Source organism: Callithrix jacchus, chromosome 11 (assembly GCF_049354715.1).
Source record: "Callithrix jacchus isolate 240 chromosome 11, calJac240_pri, whole genome shotgun sequence".
Classification (NCBI taxonomy): Eukaryota; Metazoa; Chordata; class Mammalia; order Primates; family Cebidae; genus Callithrix; species Callithrix jacchus.
Window position 1 is genome coordinate 76,166,710 of NC_133512.1, and position 25,907 is coordinate 76,192,616.

The 25,907-nt window shown below is 47.9% G+C and overlaps 1 protein-coding gene across 17 annotated transcripts in view; it reads right to left on the reverse strand.

The window, feature by feature from the left end:
* Positions 1-25,907, reverse strand: part of ATXN7L1 (ataxin 7 like 1) — a 271,983-nt gene that overhangs the window by 179,836 nt on the left and 66,240 nt on the right. For all 17 annotated transcript variants that reach the window (XR_004728046.3, XM_078343118.1, XM_035254059.2 and 14 more), the window contains one exon: positions 3,626-3,730. Coding sequence is in view for 16 of the 17 variants with exons in the window: in XM_078343118.1 (XP_078199244.1) it covers positions 3,626-3,730 (105 nt within the window). In the remaining variant the exon portion in view is untranslated. The remainder of the gene's footprint in view (positions 1-3,625; positions 3,731-25,907) is intronic.

Below are 25,907 nucleotides of genomic sequence, written 5' to 3' on the forward strand. Positions count from 1 at the left end.
TATAGAATGGAGTTCTATAGAAGATTTCATTTGAAAAAAATCGACTGCAGTTAAACACAGGGTGTTGACCTGTGCCCAAAATCAAGCCAACACACACTTAGCTTCCAGACCTTGAGCATAACACTGACCTCCTAAGCCTTTGCTTCCTCAGTTACCAAATGGGTATAATATTAACACCTATGTGGCAGGGCTGTTGAAAGGATTACATGCTCAAAGAGATGGAGGCCGCGTGGTTGCTCATGCCTGTAATCCCAGCACTTTGGGAGGCTGAGGTTGGTGGATCACCTGAGGTCAGGAGTTTGAGACCAGCCTGGCCAACATGGGGAAACCCCGTCTTTACTAAAAATACAAAAATTAGTCAGGTGTGGTGGCAGGAACCTGCAGTCCCAGCTACTTGGGAGGTAAAGGGAGGAGAATTGCTTGAACTGGGGAGGGGGAGGTTGCAGTGAGCTGAGATCACACCACTTGCTCCAGCCTGGGTGACAGTCTGTCTCAAGAAACAACATTAACAACAACAAAAAGACATGGAAAGCACTTGGCACAGTATCTGGCACTCAGCACACTGGCATTCTTATTAACTTGTGGAAAATAGCAAGGCCAGTCCTGCAAGGAAAGAGAAAAAAAAAAAATATTGCTATGGACTGAACGTTTGTGTCCCCTGCAAATTCTGATGTTGAAATCCTACCTGTAACGTGATGGTATTAGGAGGTGGGGCCTTTGGAGATAATTAGGTCATGAGGGTGGAGCCCTCATGAATGGGATTAGTGCCCACATATAAAAGAGACCCCAGAGAACTCTCTTGTTCTCTTTCCATTATGTGAGGACACAGTAAGAAGTTGGTGGCATGCAACCTGGAAGAGAGTCCTCACCAGAATCTGACTGTGTTGGCATCTTGACCTCAGACTTCCACCCACCAGAACTGTGAGAAATCCATTTATAAGCCACCCAGTCTAGGATACTGTTACAGCAGCCTGAACCGACTTAGACAATCATAAAGCTATCAGAGGAATTTTTAGGGACATTAAAAAGTACTCCCCACAAAGAGCTGTGACAGTTCTGACCTCTGCTTTGCGCTCTCTCCCTGGTCTTGATAAATGTAAGTTTGCATTTGTACTAGGACACACACCTAGAGCTGAGGGAGGCCTTGGTGTCTAAATTTGCAAATTGTGGTCACATCCCCATTTGCTGCTTGTCAGCTGGTTCAGCAAGAAGCTTAACAGAGACTGGGCTCTGAGCATTGAGGTCAGTAACCTCAAACCCCCAAACAAATTTACTGCATTGCTCAGAGCCCCAAAGCACAGGCTGTCCCCTAAGCTGGCTCTTGGCTTTTATACCAAAAGCCCCAGGGTCAGGGGAGGCAGGTATATCAGCTCTGCCAAGCCCCAGAGCCCCCTCCCTTAGCCATCTGGGAGCTTTCCCCTAGGCAGAATTCTGCAGGGGACAGTGGGATCTCAGGTCTTGGGTCCCTTTCAGGATCCTTCCATCAAAGACTCCAGTGAATTAAGTTCCCAGTGAAAGTTTTTGTTTTTTTTTTTGTCTTGAGACAGGGTCTTGCTCTGTTGCCCAGGATGGAGTACACTGGCACAAGCATAGCTCACAGCAACCTCAAACTGCTGGGCTCAAGCAATTCTACCCCTCTGCCTTTCCAGTAGCTGAGACTGACAGGTATGTCACCATACCTGGATAAATTTTTTTTTTATAGAGATGGGGGTCTCACTATGTTACCCAGGCTGGTCTCAAACTCTTGGCCTCAATTGATCCACCTGCCTTGGCCTCCCAAAGTCCTGGGATTATAAACATAAGCCACTGCACCCAGCCCCAGTGAAGGTTTTGATGGCTTACAGTAAAATGCAACCCCCTGTTTCATGCCTATAATAGCTACGCATCCTTGTGAATGAGTGAATGAAAATCACATTCAGGAAGCTAGAGCCTCTGCATTCTCACAAGACACACAGAAGCACTGGCCACGGAGCTTCTGTGCCTGGTCACTGAACCATTGGCTGGGTGGGACTTTCTTCCCATGGCTCTGCTTTGGATTCTCCACCTGTCACCTCAGCCAGTGGCACTGCCACCAAGCTCTGACAGTTTCTCTTTGGGGAGGTTTAACCTTTTCTCTCTTCCAGGCAGTGGAGAGGGTCATTTGCTACAGAGCACTGAGCAAGAAGGTTGGCTTGTGCCGGGCACACGTCTTGCTCCTTTCCTTCTCACTCTGCCAGAACGAACATGTCAGAGCTAGATGCACCCACAGAAGTCATCTCCCCATGGTGGGGACATGGAAACCAAAGCCCTGAGACATCAAGCAAGTAGCCCGAGGACATAGCGCTGGCTGCAGGGAGGGGCAGAACACTTGGCCTCTGACTAAAGCGCCTCGTACAGCACTTTCTAGAACCCTTTCTTTGCCTTGGCTGGTTTGAAAGTCTTGGACTCACTCCCAGAGGTGCTCCTAAACCTGAATTCTATACATTATAAACACAAAATATACCTACAGCATATGCACAGATATGGATGGTATATATGTAGATATGTATATATCATTTACATACATATACACGTGTTTGCAACTGATAATTAGTATATAGAGAGACTGTTAAAGAGCTTGAATAAGCTCAACTGCCTTTATTTTATTATAGAATAATGATAATCGAAGAGGTAGAGGAAAGTCAGAAATTCGGAGTATGAGACAGGGGGAAAGTATATAATTTGCAAAAGCATATTCAATATTATAATTGCTTTGACTTTTTTAATGCACAATAAAATGTACTTTGAAATCTTTATGGTAAGGAGGGCATTCAGAGTTTATGTTCATCCAAAGGGAATGCAGCTTAAATAAAAAAGATTGGGAGATTCTGGACTCACAGCATATTATAGCTTTGGAAATTGTCTGATCCAATTTCGTGCTAAAGATAAGGAAACTTCCACCCAGAGGTTAAGTGACTTCTAGTCTAAGGCCAAATGGCTTGTTATTCATCCCTGAGGGGAGCAGCCACGTGGACTTTATCTGTTCTGTCCATGGTAGCTGCATGATTTGTTGACGACCAAGGAAGGAATTTATTACATCAAGGATGTTAAGACACAGACAGAAAGCACTTCCCAAGCACACCTGCATTTTTTTTTAACAAGGGGGATTCTTGGGAAAGGTGAATTGGAACGTAAGGATTTTACTGATGGCACCATGTCCCTGGGGCAGCACCCCAATGGCCCACACACTTGGCTGCGCTTGGCTCCAGCCCGTCTTTGTATAATTCTGGGGAGACTCTCTCCTGGTCCTCTTTCAGGGGAAGAAAAGGTCTGGCTGCAGGAGTGACTCCTTAAGCGGTTCTCCTCTCCCCCTGGTCACCTGCAGAGGCCATCGCCAAGTTGGGCAGACGGTTTCAGTCTAGTCCCATTGACTGAGACAAGTTGTAGGTTTTCTCTCATTTGTTCGGACAGGACCATGCGTTTCAGCAGAAGGACTACAGCTCCTGAAAGAGTTAGCTTGCGAGCACAGGCAGCAGCCCAGGAAGACTTTACCTACAGCCTCAGGCTAGGACAAGACACGGCAGACCCTGTTGGGGAACCTGGGGGAAGGCAACTGTCCCCAGAGTGGCAGCTGCCCATGTGCCCACCAGTGCAGGAGTCCACTTACCGCAGTGAGACTGGAAAACCTGTGGTTTGACGACCTGGTTACAGGCACTGCATACCACGAGATAGAAGTCGTCATGTGCTGGGTAATGGCCAAATAAGTGCATATCTGTGGGGGAAATGAAAACAGTGTTTTTTGAAACAGCAATCAAGTCTCAGAAGGTGTACAGTTTCCTCTTGGAATTTCTTCAAGGACAGTTTTTCAAGCACAACACTCAGCAAGGCAATAATCTTTACTAAAGGGAACTCAGTTTGTCAGAAGGCATCTGCCCACCTCTCAGAGAAGCAATTGGCTCAGAGAATCCCTCCTCATTTCTCCCCTGGAAATGGACTGCGGCTGCTGCTGATCAGTACACGCTGTCGAGGGGCTCTGAGTCACATGCTTTGGGATTTACCCTGTCCTGAGAGAACCCACATGTTAGCTGGGATTCACTGAGGCTCTATTTATCTCAGCATTGGGGGAAACTCCTCCAAACCCATTCCTGCATAAGCAGGGGTCCCTCAGGGAAGTGAGAGTGTGTCTGGCTGGGGCCAGAAGGAGGACTCATTTGGCCTCAGCAGTGGCTGGGTTTCCCCATCACCCGAGGGACATGCCAAGGCTGAAGGAGTCCACTGAACAAGTGGCTAAACAAGTGGCTCGTCTGCTGACACTGTGACCCCTTATTCATTTGGTAAGTATTTACTGAGCCTAGACATTGTGCTAGGTGCTGGGGAAAACTGGGTAACAAGGATGGGTTCTCTGCTCTCCTGGAGCTTAAGGTAGCAAAAGAGAGAAACATTAGGCAGAACACCAGGGTGTCATTGTTGCCTGCAGCTGTGTTAGGGGCTGTGGCAGAGATGCACGGGGTCCCCTGGGAGTGTGTGGCAGGTGGCCCCAGAATGAGACAGTAGAGAATGCTTCCCTGAGGAGGGGGCAGGCCATCTGAGACTCCAGGATGAGTAGAGTTTAGAGAAGCAAAGGGCAGGGGAAGGCAGAAAGTTTGAAGCTGAAGCCAAGGAAGGAGGTTCTGTGCATAGAGGGAGGCTTGGTGGCCTCTTGCCTGGCACAGAACAGGGGAAATGGAAGGGTGAGGTTGGCCAGGCCCAGAAGCCATGAACCTTCTATGCCCAGGTGAGGATTCTGACTCTGACTTTAAGAATACTGGGAAGTAATAGGGCTTTTTAAGCAAAGGAGTGGCGTGATCAGGTGCGTCCTTTTAAAAGATCAGTTATGTGACAGTATCTCCGAGATGATGAACACATAGGTACACGGATGTTCATAGCAGCATTGCTCAGAACAGCCAAAAACTGGAAACAACCTAAGCACCCACCAACTGATGAGTGGATAAACAAAATACCACAGAACACTGTCCATCCACTGAAAGGAGTAAGTACTGATGCCAGCTACAATGGGATGAACCTAGAAAATACTAGGCTAAATGAAAAGAGGCAGACACAAAGGTTGCATGTGGAATGACCCCATTAGATAAAATGTCCAGGGCTTCTTTTTGGGTCAATGAAAATGTTCTAAGATTATGGATAGTGAAGATGGTCACACCACTCTGAGAACAGACTAAAACCCACTGAACTGTATACTTTAAATGGTAAACTGTAGGGTATGTGAATTATCTCTCAGCTGGGTGTGTAATCCCAGCACTTGGGAGGCAGGAGGATCACTTGAGCCCAGGAGTTCAAGACCAGCCTGGGAAACAAAGTGAGACACCCCCATCTCTACAAAAAATGTACAAAAAGCAGCTGAGTGAGGTGGCTTGTGCCTGTGGACCCAGGGGCTCGGAGGGCTAAGGCAGGGGAGTTGCTTGAGTCCAGGAGATCAAGGCTGCAGTAAGCTACAATCATACCAGGGCACTCCAGCTTGGGCAACAGAGTGAGACCCTGTCCAAAAATAAAAATGAAAATAAAATTATCTATCTGACAAGAAAAAGGCCAGTTGTGAGAAACCCACAGTCGCATCTGTGCACCACTGGGTGGCGACGGGTTCTGGTGGACACCTCCGCCCTGCCTCCTCTTAGCTGACTGGTTTTGAGAGCGCAGCCGTAAACACCGGCAGGGGTGATGGGGGAATTAAATCTCCTCGGTTGAGAAGCCCCCACCAAGCCTTCCTTTGCTATACTCAGCCTGTGACTTTAATGAAACCCCCCAACATGATGGTTCCCCCAAGTGCAATCCTAGGCCAGAGAAGGGGAAGGTTCAAACCCTACAAATGCCTGGGAGGCCTCGAGGTTCTGTGTTCCCAGAGTAGCCCTGCTGCTTCAAGGGAAATGGAACCTGCAGGTTTGTCACAGGCAAGGGGTGAGGCCCCTACTTGCCCTGGGGGAAGCCTGTGACTGAAAAAGTGGACCGAGCCTGGCTGGGGGCAGGCGACTCACACCGTAGTGGCCTCCCCAGGTTTTCAGGTATCTCGACTGGCCTCGGCAGTGCCTAGGTTTCCCCATCGCCTGAGGGACATGCCAAGGCTGAAGGAGTCCGCTGAACAAGCAGTTAAACAAGTGGCTCGTCTGCTGCCATCATGACCCATTATTCATTGGGTAAGTATTTACTGAGGCCCCTGAATAGCTGGGACCACAGGCACAAGCCACCTCACCCGGCTGCTTTTTGTACATTTTTTTGTAGAGATGGGGTCTCACTTTGTTTCCCAGGCTGGTCTTGAACTCCAGGGCTCAAGTGATCCTCCTGCCTCCCAAGTGCTGGGATTACACACCCAGCTGAGAGATAATTCACATATCCTGCAGTTCACCATTCAAATCATACAGGCTGCTTGCAGGCCCAACTGTATTTTAAAGGGCGTGGCCTGTCATCCCCCTCATCTCTCGCCACTGCCACTTCCAAGACTGGCACACACTGTGTGTGGGAGGTGCTGGAGGGGAGCGTTAGTCAGGGCCTGGTAGGCAGGAGGCCTGTGGGAAGAGAGGCTGAGACGAGCCCAATACTGGGTCCAGGTAGCACCCTGTGGGCAGGCAGGACCCTCATACAGAGCCTCAGAGCCAGGCAGACCACCCTTCTTGGGTTGTTGACACAACTCTTGTTTTGTTTTTAACTTTACAGGTTGTTTATTTTTGTAACACATATTCATTATTTTAAATAAAACAAAAGGGATCCAAGTTCTCTGAAAATACATTTGGAAAAATACAGAAAATACAGAAGAAATGGAAGAAAAATACCATTACCAGCAAACTTGACTAACACTCTATGTCTCATTTCGACTTAAAAGTCACATTTTATATCCAGGAACAGGTAAAACCGGGAGCTGGTGAGGGCTACAACTTACTTATTTATTTAATAAGCATTTATTTGGCTGCCTGGCATCCTTCCTGCAACAGGTCAAGCTATGAAGGAATAAAAGGTGATCATTAAAAATAATTTTAAAAAAAGCAACAAACCCAACCAAGCATTAACAAAAATTTCGTGAACAGCTACTCTTGTGCCAGAAACTGCCAAGTGCTGGGAGGTTTAGACTCACTGGAATGGGTGGGGAATTTGTTCCTACACCTTTCTCTTACATGCTGGGTGACCTATGGGGGCCTGTCAGGCTGCCAGATGCCCCATTCTTCTGTATTCCTCCAGAGACCTGCAGAGCCCATCCTGTCTCCCCTACCCCCACCCTCCCACACGTCTGTTACATCAGTGAGTGGAAGGTAAAGGTTCAGCTCCTTAGTGTGGCCACTGGGAGCGTGTTCCCCTCCAGGCCTCCCACTCACTGAGACTTTTCCTAGTTCCTTCCAGGGCAGCATCAGCCTCAACCTCATGTGTCTGCTCTGAGCATGTCTGCCATGGAAAGTGAGAGGACTGCGAGTCTGCTTATTTACTCCTCAGTGAGTCAACCTTAGGATCTCCTCTACAGGCTGCCCAGGTACTGAAGGCCCCGCTGATAGGGAGCAAACACAGGCAGCTGGCTCCCAGGAAGCCCACCACTTCACATGGCTAGGTGTTCACAGGCAGTGTGCTGTTTCATTAGAGCAATGTGGGCTGGGGAACAAAGCAGGGAGGGAGAGCAGGGGGCGAGGAGAACTAAGGTCAGGCATAATGATAGGGACTCTGCTAACTAATTCTCTTTTGCTCTCTCTCTCTCTCTCTCTCTTAATTTGCCCCCAAGCAAAACATTCAGTGCACAGTTAAAACAGTGGTGAGTCGAAGTGGGCTGGTGCCAGCTTGTGAGAGCCAATCACGCATGTCCCTTCTCAATTTCATGTTCAGTGTCGTCATGGCTGTAGCTTGAAATCAGCCATGGTGGAAATATTTACACCAAGGAAATGGGCAAAGACTACAAATCACGCTTTTTGTTTTTCTTTTGTTAAATATTTACTGGTGCACCACTGGAAAAACATGGGCAAAAAAGTGAAGAGTGCAACCATCTGTAATGCCACCACCTGGTGATAAGCACTGTTGACATGTTAATATATCTCTCTCCAGATTTGTGATGTGACGTTATCTTAGTTCATCTTCATAATGAACCTTTGAAGTTGTCAACATCGCCACTTTCCATGCAAGGGAATGACAGTAAAGTAATTTGCTTGCAATCCCATGGCAGTGATTTGTAAAAAATAGGATGAGATTCCCGGATACTCTGACTCTAAAGCCACTTCTCCTTTCTTAGCAAAATGCTGCTTACATAGAACAACATCCCATTTCACAGATGAGAAAACCAGTTTAGGAGGGTTTCCTGGGTGACTAACAGGCTGTCCTGAGGCTCTGAAGGGGCTGTTGGCCTGGGCACTGGCCTGGGGTCAGAAGGTGAGGTCGGGAGCACAGGGCTCACTGCTTAGCCTTTCCTAGACTGAGTGTCCTCCTCTCTGAAAAGAGCCAACAGTCTCTGTCTCATCTCATGGGGTTGCTGTGATGGCTCCTAAACACTGCTTGGCCTTGTACCTTTTTCCAGGAGGGACTCAGGAAAGAGTGTGGAGAAAGCCTTCATTATTACCTCCCTTGGAGCAAGGACTCTCCCCCATGACATGTCACAGCAGACCTAGGAAGGTTGATCCCTCTGACTGCAGAACTTCATGTGTGTGTATGTGCACATGTGTACACATGTGGGCAGAGGAAGGCTGAGAGCCCCTGGGAGGCTTCTCTAGGCTGTGGCTGAATGCCAAGAAAACATGTGCCCAATGAAGATGGGACTCTCTCCAGTTCCAAACACAATGTGCAACCATTTCCCAAAGAGACAAAGCCAAACCTGTCTGCTTTGCCTGTTTTTCCCCCACAAATGGATCAACTTTGGATTAGATAGAGTGCTAGCACTGCCACAGCAATATCATAGAGTGATCTGGTCAGCCCCTGGTTGATCACAGGCAGAGAGGAGTCAATTCCACTAACTCAGTTTTTCAGATGAGAAAACAGAGGTACATTTGCTTTTGGGTCAGTATTTTTAGTTTTGACCCCAACCTACTACAGACATATATTCACCCATCCATCTATCCATCTTTCTATCTACCCACCCACCCCATCCATCCATCCATCCATCCATCCATCCATCCATCCATCTTCTATCATTGAAACATGTAGACTACACTCTGATATTTTCTGTTCTGTTCTATTCATTTCTTTTTGTCTTACTCTATTCTATTCCATTTAAAAATGCTCACTCAGCTCCCTAAATTAATTTCAGGATCCTTTAATCAAAGTTTGAGTTGTAACCCATTAAATAAGGCAATGCAGTTAGAGGCTGAGCAGAGTCTGAGAGTTAAATTGGGATTTAAAGTGGTCTGAGCTGGCACTCAGTGGTCATCCAAGAGCCTGAAGCCAGTAATGGAATCATTAGTGCCAATTATATGCTGCAGCCAGCTACTGCCAGCACATAGGTGCTATGTGCAATTCTCCCCAACTCTGCATTCAGTGATGCCATGTTGGTAGCTTGAATCAGCCAAGGTGGGAGTATTTACATGATGGAAATCAGCATCCACTACAAACAGGACTTCTTCTCTCAGAGAGGTGGTTGTTAAAACATTTACCAGCACTTCACTGACTAGTGCCCCTTCCAGCATCACTCTTTCCTGGCTCGATTTCTCCAGCTATAAAATGGAGAAAATTACATTCATCATCTTCCATACTGGGATGCAGACGGGTTTTTATAAACAGAAATGGAAATCATTATATTGATTTAAAATTATGGTTACAGCACCAATTATTAACCTAAGAACTTATGCCCAACACAGCCAGGTAAACAAGTTGATCACTTCCTGTGTCAAATGAGCACATAGAGGCTATAAACCGTCATGGGTGGGGTGGGGGATGTGAAATTAGGTTACTGGAGTTCTTTCCAACGTCTATCAACTTAATACTTACTCATTAAAGGTTATTCAGGAGATTACTCACAGGTTAGGCTTGTAGCATTAAACCTGTGCTGATTATAAATTTATCACACTCTTCTCAGTGCCTCTGTTCTGAGCAAGCAGCCCTCCGCTCCCCTTACTGAACTTCTGGTACAATTCCCATTCATGGCAGAGTCCATCACATTAACGTTATCAACTAAGTCCGGCACTTCTGCTTCCCAATGGCACAGTGGTTCTCCCAGGCCTCTGTCCATGCTCACAGCCTTCCTCCCGCTGAAATCTGCCTCCCATGCCCGCAGATGGCAGAGGAGGGAGGGATAAGAGCTCAGGTGTGATATAAGGAGACACAAAGTTTGGGACAATAGAATGGTTCCTACGAAAGTAAAGTAATAACTGACTTCCCAGTGTAGTTCATAAACTGCTTCTGAAGTCAACACTGAAAAGGGAACTGGCAGCATGGGAGCAGCATTTTATTCAAGATAAACAGGAGAGAACACTTTTGACAAGCAAAGTCATGTGTTTATAAACTTTATATCCAATATTCACTTTTGAAAATGGTTATAGTTAAGGAAAAGGCAGGGTGACATCTCCAATTCTCTATTTATACAGGACTTGTTTCTAAGACAGGAAGACAGCTGCTTTTGTGGATTCAGGATCAAGCTAGATGCTGCGCGCCTTTGAATTTGCCCCTGGATACCTTCCAAGGCTCGAGACTTTGACATTATGAAGCAACAACTGGTGAGAGCTCAAATGATGAAAACCTTAAGAGGACTAAGTAAGGCTTGATTCCTTCCTTTTGCAAGCAGGAATTCCAGGTGAAGCACCAGGTGTACAGAGAAGCTGCAAGAAGCAGACGCGGCTTTGAAGGCAGTCGGACAGCCGACTGGCAAACAGTGATATCTGCGCTCGCCACAGAGAATCCCGCAGTGGGAAAAAAGAAGACAGCAGAACAGACGACCTTACATTCCAGTTTCTTGGAATAAATAACAAAGCTCCTGAAAATGGCCTTAGATTTCAGGGTTGTGAAAACACCTTAGTCGCTAAAGGAATTACAAAATCGTCAAGATGGCATATGCTATAATGCTATAGCTGTTAACATAATTTTATATAATTTGAAAATTATGCTTTTCATTTTAACTTAATCTAAAAGGTATTGTAATGAAAAAATATTGGGGTTGTATTTGTGTTAAATACACCAAGCCCTTTCCAGGAAGTAGATGGGAGCTCTGCCTAAAAAGTAAGTCTCTCCTCACTGGGAGGTAACTGGACCCATAGATCTTGGTAGGACCTATGGATGTGACAAACCTATGACAATGGCCAGAGGACCAGGTGCCACTGAACTTCCTTGGAAAACTATCAAAAAGCTGTGCTGGTGGCTGACAGTTGTTTTAATCGGTGGGCTTCCACTTACATGAACTCGGACTCACCAAATTGCTGAGAAGAACAGCAACCATGGATCAAGGATACGTGATTCACTCAAAGCAGATTCAAATCAGGACACAGAATGGCTGGTCCTAAGAGTCTTCCTTTCCCCTAATAATCTTTATGCACTCATATACTGTATTTATTATTTTTTCTTTTTGCTAGCAGAGTTTTCAGCTGCATTTTAATCACTTACACTGGATGAAAAGCTTAAGACAATATACAAAAATATTTATTCTCAGCTATGACAGAATGCCTTTATTTGTTCCCCAACTCTTAAATCTCCTTGAATGCATTGAAAAAAACAAGTTGGGGTCTGAAAATGACCTCAGACCTGACATCTCCCACTTTCCCAGCAGAATGTTGAGCTCACCTCTGGGAAAATGTGATCACTTTCTGTCTCTCAGATCTCTGGAAACCAAGGGCTCAACTGTGAGAGATTCAAAATCAGTGAAATTTGCAAAAGGAAAATGAAAGAAGAGAACTAGAAAAGCAAGCAGCAGCGGTGAGCTCTCCAACATCAAGGGGAGTGAGCGGGCGGGTGTGTGCAGGCAGCAGGAGCAGAGCTTTTCTTCTTTTGCAAACCAATGGCTAAAATGGCTCCTGGCCTCTTTTTGCCAGGGCTAGGCTGAAAGGCATACCCTCCCCTGGCTGGAGCCCAGAGCTGGGCCTGGTAGCAGGTAGGCATTGAGAAACACAGGGGTCAGGTGGAAGCTTCTTGAGAAACACAAGGGGCAGGTGGAAGCAGGCTGCATGAACAGGATGCCCCTCCCGACCCTGGCCCCAACCACCTAACAAAACACAACCACATGAGACTGTCTCAGCCCTACTTCCTCAGGAGAAGGACCTTTAAAGACCAGCATTCGGGTGCAATGACTCATGCCTGTAATCCCAGCACTTTGGAAGGCCAAGGCGGGTTGATCACTTGAGGTCAGGAGTTTGAGACCAGCCTGACCAACAAGGTGAAACCTCATCTCTACTAAAAACACAAAAAAATTAGCTGGGCGTGGTGGCAGACACCTGTAATCCCAACTGCTCAGGAGGCTGAGCCAAGAGCATCACTTCAACCTAGGAGTCAAAGGTTACAATGAGCCGAGACTGCGCATTGTACTCCAGCCTGGGTGACAAAGTGGGACTCCATCTAAAAAAAAAAAAACAATAAACAAAAAACTGGCATTCAAGGTGTATCGAGGCCAAGGGGCTGTGCTGGGTCCCCAGAATGCTCCCTTAGCCTCAGGTCTCGCCCAGAGTTTAGAACAACAACTATGAGAGATGGGCCTTAAAAACGCAGTGCCTGTAGGCTGGGGCTCGGTGGCTCACACATGTAATCCCAGTACTTTCGGAGGCCAAGTTAGGCAGATTACGAGGTCAGGAGATCGAGACCATCCTGATTAACACAGTGAAACCCCGTCGCTACTAAAAACACAAAAAATTAGCTGGGCGTGGTGGTGGGTGCCTATAATCCTAGCTACTCGGAAGCTTGAGGCAGGAGAATCGCTTGAACCCAGGAGGCGGAGGCAGCAGTGCGCAGAGATTGTGCCACTGCACTCCTGCCTGGGTGACAAAGCAAGAATCCATCTCAAAAAAACAATGCAGTGACTGTTTGTTGGGCCCTAGAGCCCGAGAAGCCCAAGTTCAAATCTGGCATTTCACATTACAGCCTTTTCTAAGCTTGTGTTTCCACACTTGGAATTAGATGACTTATTTGTGAAGGGGCTGGCGCACAGAAGGGATGTAATAAATAGAACATGTTATTATCTATGGCACCTTCTCATCTCTCTCACTCACCTGGCCCCTCCCCAGGGAAGCCTCCCTTTCCCCCCCTGGTGCCCTCGCTCAGTAAAGCGATGGCAGCTTTCCTAAGGCTGTCATGAAGTGGCTGGTTTATGTCTCTGACTTTCACCAGACCGGAATCTTCTGGAAGACAGGAATTGTGACTTATCGCCCTTCCTATCTCCATAGCCAAACAGTCTGGCACGTGGTAGCTGCTTAATCAATGGTAATATGTTAACTAGGCTGAAGTTCCCAAGAAGTTGATTTATTTTCCATGCTCGTTCATTTTCTCTTCCCTCGAAAGGGGAAGCAGTAAATGATAATAAATTGCCCTAATATCCATGCTGCTATCTAAGATTACAAGGTCAATAATTGTCTCTATTTATTCACTCTTTGAGCCCCTTGGAAGATACGTACTAAGGGGATCTAAGGCATGCTGCAGGTGAGCCATCAGTGGAGAAGCGGTTTATTCCCGTGCCCACCACACGAAGCGCATGAAGGCTGCTCTTTCCCTACACCCCATGGCAAACACAGCTACTCTGCATCCCCAGCCTCAACAACGTCCTCTTCAGAGCCAGTGTTTGGGATGGGTGTGGGTGTTTTTTGGATGATCTCTCTAGGCCCATTTTCTACTTTCTGACTTTGGGCTGCCCTTGACATTGAGATCATGTGTGATCCTGGGCTTGGAAGATCTAGGCTTCTCCTACCCCTTCCTGTCCCGGCTCTGCACGTCTGACACTGGGCCAGCATGCAGGAGGGTAACTGAGGGCACACCGTGGCAATCTGGGCCCAACGTGGCAGAGATCTCACTGATTGGCTGAACAGGGATGACCTTGGTAGCCAAGAGGATAACTGTGCAAAAGGCTTCCCATGGCCTATGCCTGCTTTAGGCTCATGTATATCTTCATCTTCCCCACCCTAACACAGTTCTGTTCAAAGTAGGTGCTAAGTAGAAGTCTTACTTGAAGATCTCCTCATCGGCAACTGAAATCAGGCTTCTCTCTGACACTTAAGTAGACTTTGAAATAAAAAAAAAAGCTACCTGGAGATACACTGAAGAACCTGATATCCACCATACGGCTTCCTGAGATCCGCATGCTGAGAGTCTTTTCTTCTATTTGAATGAAAAAATATAGGAATCCCATGCAAAGAAATGGGGAGAATGATCGGTTGTCTGTGGGAGCCAAAACCCTGTATTGAGGGCTCTCACAGCTCTGTGAAGACTAGAACAAGGATGAGAAAAGCAGTTCTCACTATTCTTCTGCTACTGTTTAGAGATTTAATTTAGAAATGGACTGAAAGGCTTTAGGAGGGGCCAGGCAGCAGCATCTATCTAGCATAGAGAGAGATGCACCACCACAGCATCCTGAGAGACTTCTCGGATGACACGTGGCAGGGCTACACTGGAAGCAGAGTCTATAAAGAAGCCCTCCTGCAGTCCCTCACACATGCAGGAAGTGTGACATTTGTAAAGGCACAAGGAGAGGCCTTTGCCAGTGAGACTGCATCACAGCAGGCCTCAGCCATCAAGCTATTACTACAAATGTCATGCAGAACATGTGATGGGGACCATGAGAAAATGCTCACTCCAGAAAATTCCCCATCATGTTACACACACCAACCCCTGCTCAGTAGTGAAGAATGTTATATCAGCACTCTGCTTGCAGACTCAGGGATGAAGGAGAGAGGCACTGCTTGGAATCCATGAGACCAGAGTCCAGGAATGACAGGCGATCCCACGGCGGATGGTCTCCATGGGTCCTATTGGCCATGGTGGGCTCCTATTCAGAGGTTCCAGGGTGATAGACCTGTGGCACTTGTTAGCCTCTCCATGAGGAAAGCAGAAGTTGGCTTGGCTGTGATTGATCTCTAACTGGCAAAGAAATTGCAACATTTTTTTTCCTACGGAAGGCCTTTAGTCAAGGCTATGGGAGCCCCACAAGCCCCCCAAGATTACAATAATTGCTCAAACAATGCTGCCAGAGCTCAGAGGTAAATATGCCATTTGGCTCCACTGAGGTCAGTGTCCACTTGGCAGAGCCAGAAAACAGTGGAAAGGAAGTGTGTAATGTCCCTGGGAATCAGTGTTCAAAGCACTCCAGCCACCGGGACAGGCAGACTACAGCAAGCTGCTGACACATATCCCAAGGTATTCTCCTAGGAATGGGGGTGCTTATAAAGGGAGCCAGAGCCACTCCAGTTGGCTGGCTACTGACCGCACCAATGCTGCCGAGGGACAGAAATACACCTTTGCTCTGAGAGAACAGAAAGGAGCACGGGGCATTTCAGCACATCTGGGCCCCTCAAGCAAGTCACATGCCCCTGGAAGCCCACTTTGAAGGTGCTGGGGCTTAAAGCACAAAGGCCCAGGAATTAAAACTCCCCCATAGAAAGGCTACAAAAAGCTGTTTTAAGGTAATGGAAAATAAGATCGATCAGCTAGAGGAGAAAAATCAAAATGTCCTTAATCACAAGTCAAGCATGAAACTAGTTATGGGCCAAAGAAAAAAGGGAGATTGTTGGCAACATTCATCAAGCCAATGATGGGGCCCCAATCCCTGGGTTCCCAGCTTCAGTTTCCACCAGATCTTCTCTCACTGCTGCCCATCCCCCACTCCTCCCTCCATGAACTCGCTGAAATTCTACATATCCTTCCAGGTCCCACTTGGTGTAACCTCCTTCAGGGAGCCTTCTTCACTTTCTGCTGAGACAACAAACGCTTTCTCTGCATTTGCACGCTCCTCTGCATCTTAGCGCTGCACTTAGCCCACTCTGCCTGGTGTTTAAAGATAGTGGTGGATACGGCTGTCTTCCCCATTCATACGCTGTTTTATACACAGACTCAGACATTTATCAGTCAAGAGTGAAGACTGCCAGAAACGTGCTCAAAAGCTTAAAAAAGCACCAATGAATCAAAGCTGCCTTAGACTAAAGAACCACACAGGAGGCTTAGTGGGACAGCTGTAGGGTAGTAGAATGAACAACAAATTCCTGCTCTGCCTCCAGCTGGCTGTGCAACACAGGGCAAGCCACAGACCATCTCTGGATCTCCCTTTCCTCTTCCAGCAAACAATTAGCCTTACCTTCCCCGTACGGTTGCTGCTACGATTAAATGAGATAACGTATGCCAGTGATAGCATCTTCCAGGTACTCAATTAAATGCTCATGAAATTTAACTGAATTTTAGCCTGAATTAGCTAAGTAAAAAGCCAAAGACCCTCAAAGGAACACTATTTTACAGAGGCAGCCCAGTATCATGCTTAGAATGCAGGTTCTGGAGTCAGATGGCCTGAAGTTGAATTCTAGCACCACCTGCTTGGGAAATTTCTCTGGGCCTCAGTTTCCTCATCTGCAAAATGGGGTGGTAATAATAGGGTAGTTGTCAGAATAAGATGGGGTAACACATGTCTGATGTCTGATACTTGGGATGATCTCAATACATATTATAGTTTAGAATCAGATTTTGCATGGTAGGACTTAATAAAAACACAGAGCAAAACAGTTAGTATGAAGTTTCATTGGAGCAAAACAGTTAGTATGAAGAATAAAATCACTGTTAAAAGTCACCAGACCTTGAACTTCCAGGCATCTAAGCCACAGGGTGAGCAAACAGTAGATGAGGGCTTCTCAAAGTGTGAATACTACCTGCAACTTTCTTGACAGTTACAGATGACTGGACCTCATCTCAGATAGAGGAAATCAGATTCTCCGGGGTGTGTAGTTGAGTAGGATGCATTTTAAATAAGCTCCTTAAGGGATCTGATAACTCCTAAACTTGGCCAATCTTTGTCCTGTTATGACCACTATTAAAGTGGAGACACCCCCTGACACGTCCCAGTATTAATCTGGTAATGCGGAAGTTCTTGCTAGCGAGAAGATTCTGTTAGCTAAGGGGAAAGTGTGTTCTGTACCTGTAGGGGTACTGAGGATGCACCTGGCACATGGTTCCATTTGCCCCTCTGAGGCACCTCTACTTGTGAGCTCTTCGGACATATGAGTTGGAGGCTCCTGAGCTCAGTGGTGTGCTGGAGCCGACTGGAACCGCTCATGACAGCCAATTGTGCACGCCTCTTTCCAACTCCATATTTAGAGACTTCACATTGGTAGTTTGAAATTGGCACAGTGGGAGTAGTTACACCTTGAAAATTGGCAAACACTACAAATCAAGGCTTTTATATTTCTTCAGAGAGGCAGTATATTGGCACACTTCTGGTTCTCATCCATAATAAAGTTCTGTGTGGGAACCCAAACTCTGGAATGTGGCCCATGGCATTATATTTAGGTCTGGGGAAGGTTTGGGGCCACTTAAAGCCTGGTGTCTGAAAACCCTTCTAAGACGCTAGTGATGTTCTAGCATTTCAATTCATATAGCTGGCTCAAGGGAAACCCTCCCTTGTGCTCTGTGGTCATACCCTAAACCCCAGCACTGGTCCAACCATCTAGCAAATTGCAGTCTTGATACCCAAGTGGAATGAGTCAAGAAATGGGTGCTTCAGGGCCGATTATCCTTCACCACCACTAGAAAAGCAACCCTGTTCTCCAGAGGGCACCCGGCGACCTCCGTTCTTCAGGAAACTGATCTATAACATGTGGATGGGGCAGAGGCTCTACAATCAATCTCTTATCTCCAGGTTCAGAGGTAAGCATCTAGCTAAGCATCAGCCCCCACTCCCCAGCCTGCTGTTCAGATACCCCCAGCTGCCTTTTAAAAGGTCACCTATAAGAAGTCGTAAGCCCTGCAGTTGGCCCTGTTTCAGCAGATTCCACTAGGGAAACACAGACCTTTCCTTTGAATTCCTCCACTCAGCAGTCAGGTGAATCAGGGAAAATTAAATCCAATTTCCCAGTAAATCCTACTATACTCTGGAAGGACACGGTTTGAAAAAATCTATTTTAGTGCTTTTATTTACTTAAGGTCTGCATGCCCGAGGAAGCTTTTTCATAGCACCATCAAACTGCCTCTCGCTTACCAGAAAAAAGATCCCACCTTTCTGTACCACCACCAGCCCAGCCACAGAGTCCAGAGGAACTGAAGCTCTAGGCCCTTAATTCCCAGCGGCAGAAGGCTCCCTGCACGGCAGTCTGGGGCTTTCCCCTTCCTGGGCTGTCCAGGGCTCACACAGTTTTGTTTTCCTTGTTTAAATGCAGTTTCTGATTCAGAGGCATGACCTGTCTCTGTGAGGTTGTGCCTGTGATTCTAGCAGCCCACAGTGTAAACTGCTGAGGTCAGGGCTGGCTATCTCTGGATGGTCCCATCTTTCTAGAAGGGCCAAAAGCCCAGATGAGAAGACAAAACCCCTTCAATCTACTCAGGAGCTGGAGTTGTCTGTATTGGTGAACTTAGACTTTGTCCCACGTCTACTTTTTTTTTTTGAGATGGAGTTTTGCTCTTTTTTGCCCAGGCTGGAGTGCAATGGTGTGATCTCGGTTCACCGCAACCTCCACCTCCTGGGTTCAAACGTTTCTCCTGCCTCAGCCTCCCCAGTAGCTGGGATTATAGGCATGCACCACCAGTCCAGGCTATTTTTGTATTTTTTAGTAGACAGGGGGTTTCTCCATGTTGGTCTGGCTGGTCTTGAACTCCAGACCTCATGTGATCCGCCCGCCATAGCCTCCCAAAGGGCTGGGATTACAGGTGTGAACCACCACGCCCGGCCTTCCCACATCTACTTTCTACCTCTGTGTCAAATCCATCAGCCAGCCAACTTTAACTTACACTCTTAACAGGACTCGGTGCAACACATGGGCTTCACTCTCCACCTGCCTGGCAGTGGTGGGTTGTAGAATGGCCCCTCCATTGCCATGGGTACCCAGGGAGGGCAGTGGGCAGAGGAAGAGGGCATCCATGGATCTATACCACAGGCCTCTGAAAGAAATGGCCAAGGGCCTTTCTTCTCTGCCCTAGCGCCTTCTCAGCTCCCCTGGGAATGTGGCCTGCTGGGACCCCGTGAGTCAGTGCTACCCTGCTGGCCCCACCCTGATATCCAGGATCCTATCTGGTAAAGGGACGGCTCCAGCCCTGGCTGTTGAGAAGGTGGCAGGACTTCAGCAGTATCCTCGGTGCTCTGGGCCCTTATCACCAGCTTTTCAAGGTACGAGACCTCCCTGGGGCCCTCAGAGCACCCTCCACTTCTGCTGATGAGATAAGGCAGCGGGACAGGTTAGTGGCTTCATACCTAACTGTGCACTGGAATCTTTCAGGAGCTCATAGGGGACAGATGCCTGGGTTCCACCCACCCTGACTGAACTGGAAATTCTGGATATGCATCCATTGCAAGAATCTGCATTTTGGAATCTGCACAAAGCTTTCCAGGTAACTTTGATGTAGCTGTTCAGCCTGGCACTGGCCTAGACTCCCCACAAGGGTACCTTCCCATAGGAACAGTCTATGATTTCTTCTATTTTCACCCAGTTATGAACTGGGATAAAGAAGGGTCAGGAGTGAGAATCATGTGCTTGATTTGCCTCTCCAGTGATTGGAGATGGGACCATAATACTGTCCCCTCTCTGAGGCAGCTAAGTGGCCCAGGAAGGAATCATCCACAGGAAAGGGACCAAGAACTGTGTTCAGTAGGGTTTGTGCCCCTGCCCCTCGCCTGACTCTTGGTGGGCAGGACTTCTACCAGTCTTGGCCAGAGAGAAGAAATGGGCATCTCTTAGCCAGAGTGCCTCTGCCTGGCCATGCTCCAGAGGCTAGAAGCAGGGGCCCAGCATCCTTTCCTCATCTTGGAGCAGTCTTCCTGGATGCCCGGTCAGGTCCCTCAGGCTATCTTCCCAGAAAAGCCCTTCAAGACAGGTGACAGCCAAGCTGAGACCAAATCAAACCAGGAAAGCAAGCCCTAAACTCTGATATGAGAGAGGAAGGGTCCAGCTGTCTTGCCTGATTAAGAAGGGACTCCTTGGCCAGGTGTGGTGGCTCATGCCTGTAATTCCAGCACTTTGGGAGGCCGAGGCGGATGGATCATGAGGTCAGGAGTTTGAGACCAGCCTGAACAACATAGTGAAACCCTGTCTTTACTAAAAATACAAAAATTAGCCGAGTGTGGTGGCATGTGCCTGTAATCCCAGATACTCAGGAGGCTGAGGCAGGAGAACAGCCTGAACCTGGGAGGCAGAGGTTGCAGTGAGCCGAGATCGTGCCACTACATTCCGGCCTAGTTGAAAGAGCAAGACTCCATCTCAAAAAAAAAAAAAAAAAAAAGAAGGGATTCCTGAGCCTGGCTGTCCCAGACGTGTGTATAGGTGAGGAGCCGCATAACCCACCCTGCCCCAAGATCAGGTTCAGAACATGGGCCGTGTCACAAGACGGAAGCTCTTGTTGGAGATGAGTGGAAACATCTTAGGGAAATTAGCCTCTCATTCCAACTAACAAGGAAGGAAGCGTTTCAGGGGTAGCCCTAGAAATCAGTTTGCATTCTTTCCTGACATTTCCACAAAAACCTGTCCTATGTGGTAGGTGCTGGCCTGGGGCTAGTCTATAACAGAACCTGAAGCGGAAGATTTACTGAAAAAATAATATTATTGAAAAAAACATCAATCACAGCAGCCGGCATTTATTGAGTATTTACTCCATGTTAGGTACTGTGCTAAGTGCTGTTACTGATTGTTTCATTTAATCCTCTCAGTAGCCCTGCAGGGGTGACATTAGCTCCATTTTATAGATAAGGAAATAGAAGCTCAAAGAGGTTAAGCTATTGGCTCCCAGTCTTACAGTCTGGGAATGGTGGAGCCAAAATTTGACCTCAAGTCTGCTGAATCTTAACTCTTAAGACATTGTGCCTTTTTAAAGAGGAGGGCAGCTGGGAGAAAGGGAGACAAGTAGGCAGGGAAGTGACAAGAACTCCAAGGTCAGTTATGAATAAACACCCATGGTGTAGCATTTACCAAATGTCCAAGAACCAATCAAGAACAGAAGCTCTGTCTACAATGAGCATCCGCTAGGATGACAACACACACTTAAAACAATGAAACAAGCCGGACAGCAGAGCGAACTGATGTAATAAAGGGCTAACTTGAGCCAGAGGGTTAGAGAATGGGATGGTATAAAGTGACATGGTTAAACAGGCAGAAAGGGCAAAGCATAATCGAGGAGGGAGCCATGAGCTCTGGCTAAGGTGCCAAGGGCTTTCTCCATAAGAGGCCTTCCTAGGGGCAGGTGAGAGCTTGCCAGGGTCCCTAGTGCTATGAGGTGGGAAGGAAAACGCCAGCTGCTCCAGGGCTTGGTAAGTTGGGTATGCAGGAAGTTCAGGGAGCTGGCAGCTGGTGGCACCTGTGCCAACGGGGAACTTCGGTGATTCAATGTGGGAAACAGGAGGCTGCTGGTCTCACTTACTGCCCTCATCCCCTCACTCATTCATTCATTCATCCAACACTTATTTATTGTCATTGACTATATGCCAGACACTGGGGTACTGAGAAATGAATGAGATGATTTATGCCCTCAAGGAGCTCACAGATCATTAAAGGAGACAGGCTGAAACTCACAAGCCCACAGTATACTTGGAAAGTGATAAACAGGACGTGTGCATGGCTCATGCTGTGGCAGAGGGCAGGGAGAGCTTCACCAGGATGACCCCAGAGTCAGTTCCTGACAGATGAGTACAAGCTTCCAGGCAGTCGTGGGGAGGGGGAGAAGTAGCCCAGATCACGGGAACGGCAGGAGCAAACGCAGCGCAGTGCAGTGAGCTGTGCTGGCCTGGTGAGGGCGCCACAGTCGGGTGAGTATAGCAGGGAATGAGGATGCTGGGGGGAAGGGCAGGTGATGAGGCCAGAGAGGCTGAGGCAGGGTTTTACCATGTGCTCAAGAGTATGAGAGAGAGAATGCAGTGAGCAGTGATCAGGTGTTTGTTTTGGAAGCAATGCTGAACTTGCTGGATCAAGCCTGGAGGTGAGGGAGTTGCTGCAGGGTCTGGGGGAAGTGACTGCAGGGACAGAGAGGACGCAGGACCCAGGAGACATTTATTTGGAACTGACCACTGTGGGAAATTACTGAGAGCTCTCTGGTTTGGCTTACTGAGAAGAGGGGAAGACAGATGGGAATGCAGGTTATATGGTGCTGGAGACTGAACTGGGTTCCCCCCCCAGATTCATGTGTTCATATGCTGAGGCCCTAGTACCCAGTGAGGTGGTATCAGGAGACGGGGCCTTTGGGGAATGATGAGGTTTACATGAGGACCTGAAAGTGGAGCTCTGTGATGGGACCGGTGCCCCTGTAAGGAGAGGAAGAGACACCAGGGCTCTCTCTGCCCCGTGAGCACCCGTCCACTTACCATGCTGGCACCCTGATCGTGGGTGTCAGCCTCCAAAACTGTGAGAAATAAATCTCTGTTGTTTAAGCCACGCAGGCTCTGGTACTTTCTTATGGCAGCCTGAGCAGACTGAGGACATATGGGGAGGAGAGCTTTGTTTTGCAGCCTACTGAGTGTGAGAAACTGATCTGCAGTCCAAGAGGCAAGCTGGGGCCAGAGAGACAGAGTGGGGACAGCATGAGCAGGCGGGAGCCGAGCTGGGGTTGCGCAGGACTCTCTCTGAAACAGTGTTGTCTGACAACAGGGTGAAGGCCAGAATTTGCGGAACACCAATAAATAACAAGAAGATGAGAGGAGGGAAGGGGCCAATGAAGGAAGCTGAGCAGAATGCTCCCAGAGGTGGGAGGCAAGTCATGAGGAAGTGTCCGGGAAGACCCAGCAACAGAGTCAAAGGCACAGAGAAGCCATGGTGGAAGCACAAGGAGTGAAAATTCTGGGGAAAGATGGGGTGTGGAAGTCAACGGGCAGCTGCTGTGGGGGATGTACAACCAAGAAAGGGTGACTTGTTTCCATTTCAAACAACAAATATGTGAATAGGCTTTTAGTCTGCAAGAAGCCAGCAGAGCCTCTTGTCCCTTCTGTGATCTTCACCTGGCCTCCTGGGCCAGGGCACATCGCTGTCCAAGGGCCCAGCCAAGCCTTTTGTGCATGAATGGCCACCTGTTGCCCCAGGAGCTGGCACTGCCCAACTTCCCAGCATAGCTCTGCTTTTGCTGCCCCACCACCATGCCAGCTACATTGGGTGCCGACCACATGCCACACACCCTGCTCCACAAACATCAGTGAGTGTCCCGAAGAACCTTAAAGGGAGGCTGGACCAGACCCAGCCTGAGGTGAAGAACCCAGGCTTCAGAGAAGTCAGGTCACCTGCCTGGCGCCACACTGCTGGTAAGTGCTGTGCAGAATTTTAACACCATGTGTCAAACTCCACTGTGCTTTCCTGCCTCAACAGAGCCTTTCATTTCTTCCCTGAAAGAGCCACCCCACACTGACACAAACCCATTCAGGGTGAGAACAGGACGCGGCGCTCCTGGGTAGACTCCCCAGTTATTTACACCTTCCCATCCTCACACCCTCGGGTGCTCCCTTCTCACATTGATTCTGGGCTATTACGTGACTTGCTTTGGCCAACAATCATCAGCAAATGTGACAGACACTTAGAAAACACTTGTGCTTTGGGTTTGTGTGCCCTCTTATTCTCTTTGGAACCCTCATGTGGAAAGCCTGGGCTGGTCTGCAGTAATATGGGCGGACCACAAGGAGCACAACTGAGTTGTTCCTGCCAGACCTCTCCAGACCAAGCAGTCTCCCAACCACTACTAGACAGGCGAGGCAGGGCCCCTGTGACCATCGGCCGAGGCCCCAGATAACCCACAGGATCATGGTAAGTGATGTTTCCCGTCTTAAGCCGTCAAGCTTTGGGGTGGTTTGTTGCACAGCAAAAGCTAACTGATACAAGTCCTAAAAGAAGGCCCGAGCCAGCATCCCCTTCCAGTTCTGAAGCACTGGAAGAGAGTTCTTGGATCTCTAGTGTCCACGGAGTCTTTCTGCAATGTCAGACCACCCAAGAATACAACACTGTATTGTTGGCCTGGAGGGTCACTGTGCTCCTAGAGGGAGCGAGAAAAGGAAGAGGCCTTCATATACCTTCTCTCTGGGACACACATGGGCCTGCAGGCAGCCCTGATGGGTGCCAGGTTACGTAGGGACAAGGTGACAGTGGCATACTTTTGTCATATTATCTGCAGCCGAGCGTTTATCCACTGATGCGAAAGGAAGGAGATTATTTCTCCAGTGAGCTCTACTGCAAAGGCTCCGAGGCAGCATTTCATCAAAGGGTGCTGGCAAGCACTGGGGAGATGGCAGGACCCAGCAACCTCCAGCTCCACTCAGCAAGGAGCTTGCTGCTTCTGTTGCCAGAGAGGTGGAAAAATGAATGAGCACTCAGGAAAGCCAACCTGATCAGCAGCGCTTTGATAAGATGACAGAATTGCTCCCTCCTCCAGTCCAAACCCACTCTCCGTGGTGAACTATTATGGGAAGGAAGCATCAACTAATTAGACGCATCTCTGGGACATGAGAAAAATCAGCACCTAAAATGCCTGAGCGGAGAGAATTCCTTGTTAAGAAAGAGAAAACAAAACAAAAAACTGCTAGGATGTCACTTTGCCCAAGCATATTTATAAAGGAGACAAGGATTACTTGGGACAGGAGCTTCTACCCAAGCGACATAAAAGACACACATTTTTGCTGCTTTTACAGACCAAGTGCCCCTTCCAGGTGGGAAGAGATCCCTGGCACCACTCACCATTTTGAAAAATGACTTTCAGTCTTCACTAGTTTTAATGAAGCTTGAAATTAAGATGTTTCCTTTGTTTACTACCCCTGTTTGGGAAGCCCTAGCCACCCACCAATAACACCAGTGTCTGGATTATTTATTTCTCATTGCCCAACCTATGGGGCATAGAAGAGTTTTATGAAGCCAACATGTGAGGCGTTTCTCCCAAGAAAGCATGGATGCACCTCCCCATAGTGCAGAGCCGTTTATACTATGGTCCTTTCATAATCTGGATTTTGACAGAAAGGACTGATGCCTGACTTGGAGCAGGGCAAGGAGCCCTAGAAGTCAGAGGCTTCATTCTTGGTACCCTCTTTCGTTTATAAGCTGAGAGCACTTGGGTAAGTCCCTTAACCCTGAGAAAATTCAAAAAAACAAAGGGTTAGTGACTAATATCCTTTTAAAAAAACAAGTTGTGGTTTAAAAAGCCCCACATAACATGAGCTCTACCCTCTTAACAAATCCGTTGTTAACCACAAGCACACTGTTGTAAAGCCGCCCTCCAGAACTGACTCAGCCTGCACAACTGAAACTCCACACCCACTCAGCAGCAGCCCTGTTTCCTCCTTCCCCCAGCCCCTGCCACTCACCATCTACACTCTGCTTCTGTGAGTTTGACTACCTTAGATACCTTGTATCGGTGGAATCGGGCAGTACGGGTCCTTTATGACTGGCCCATTTCATTTAGCGTAGTGTTCTCAAGACTGAAATATATATTCTTACAATGATATTGATATGGTACTTGCTGTTTCCATGGTAGTTACATATATTAACTTATTTAACCCTCACTGAAACCCTTTGAGGTAAGCTAGCATGATTATCTCCTTTTGATAGATGAGGAAACTGAGGCACAGGGAGGTGAAGTGAGGTGCCTATGCTTACCTGCTGTGTAAGTGGCTCCAGACTCCTTTTTTTTTTTTCCCCCAAGACAGGGTCTCACTCTGTGGCCCAGGCTGAAAGGCTGGAGTGTAGTTATGCTATCATCACTCTCTATAGCTTTGACCTTCTGGGCTCAAGTGATCCCCTCAACTCTGCCTCCAGGCCCATGCCACCATGCCCAGCTAATTTTAAAAATTTTTTGTAGAGAGGAGGTCTCACTACATTGCCCAGGTTGGCCTCGAACTCCTGGACTCAAACGATTCTCCAGCCTTGGCCTCCCAAAGTGCTGGGATTACAAGTGTG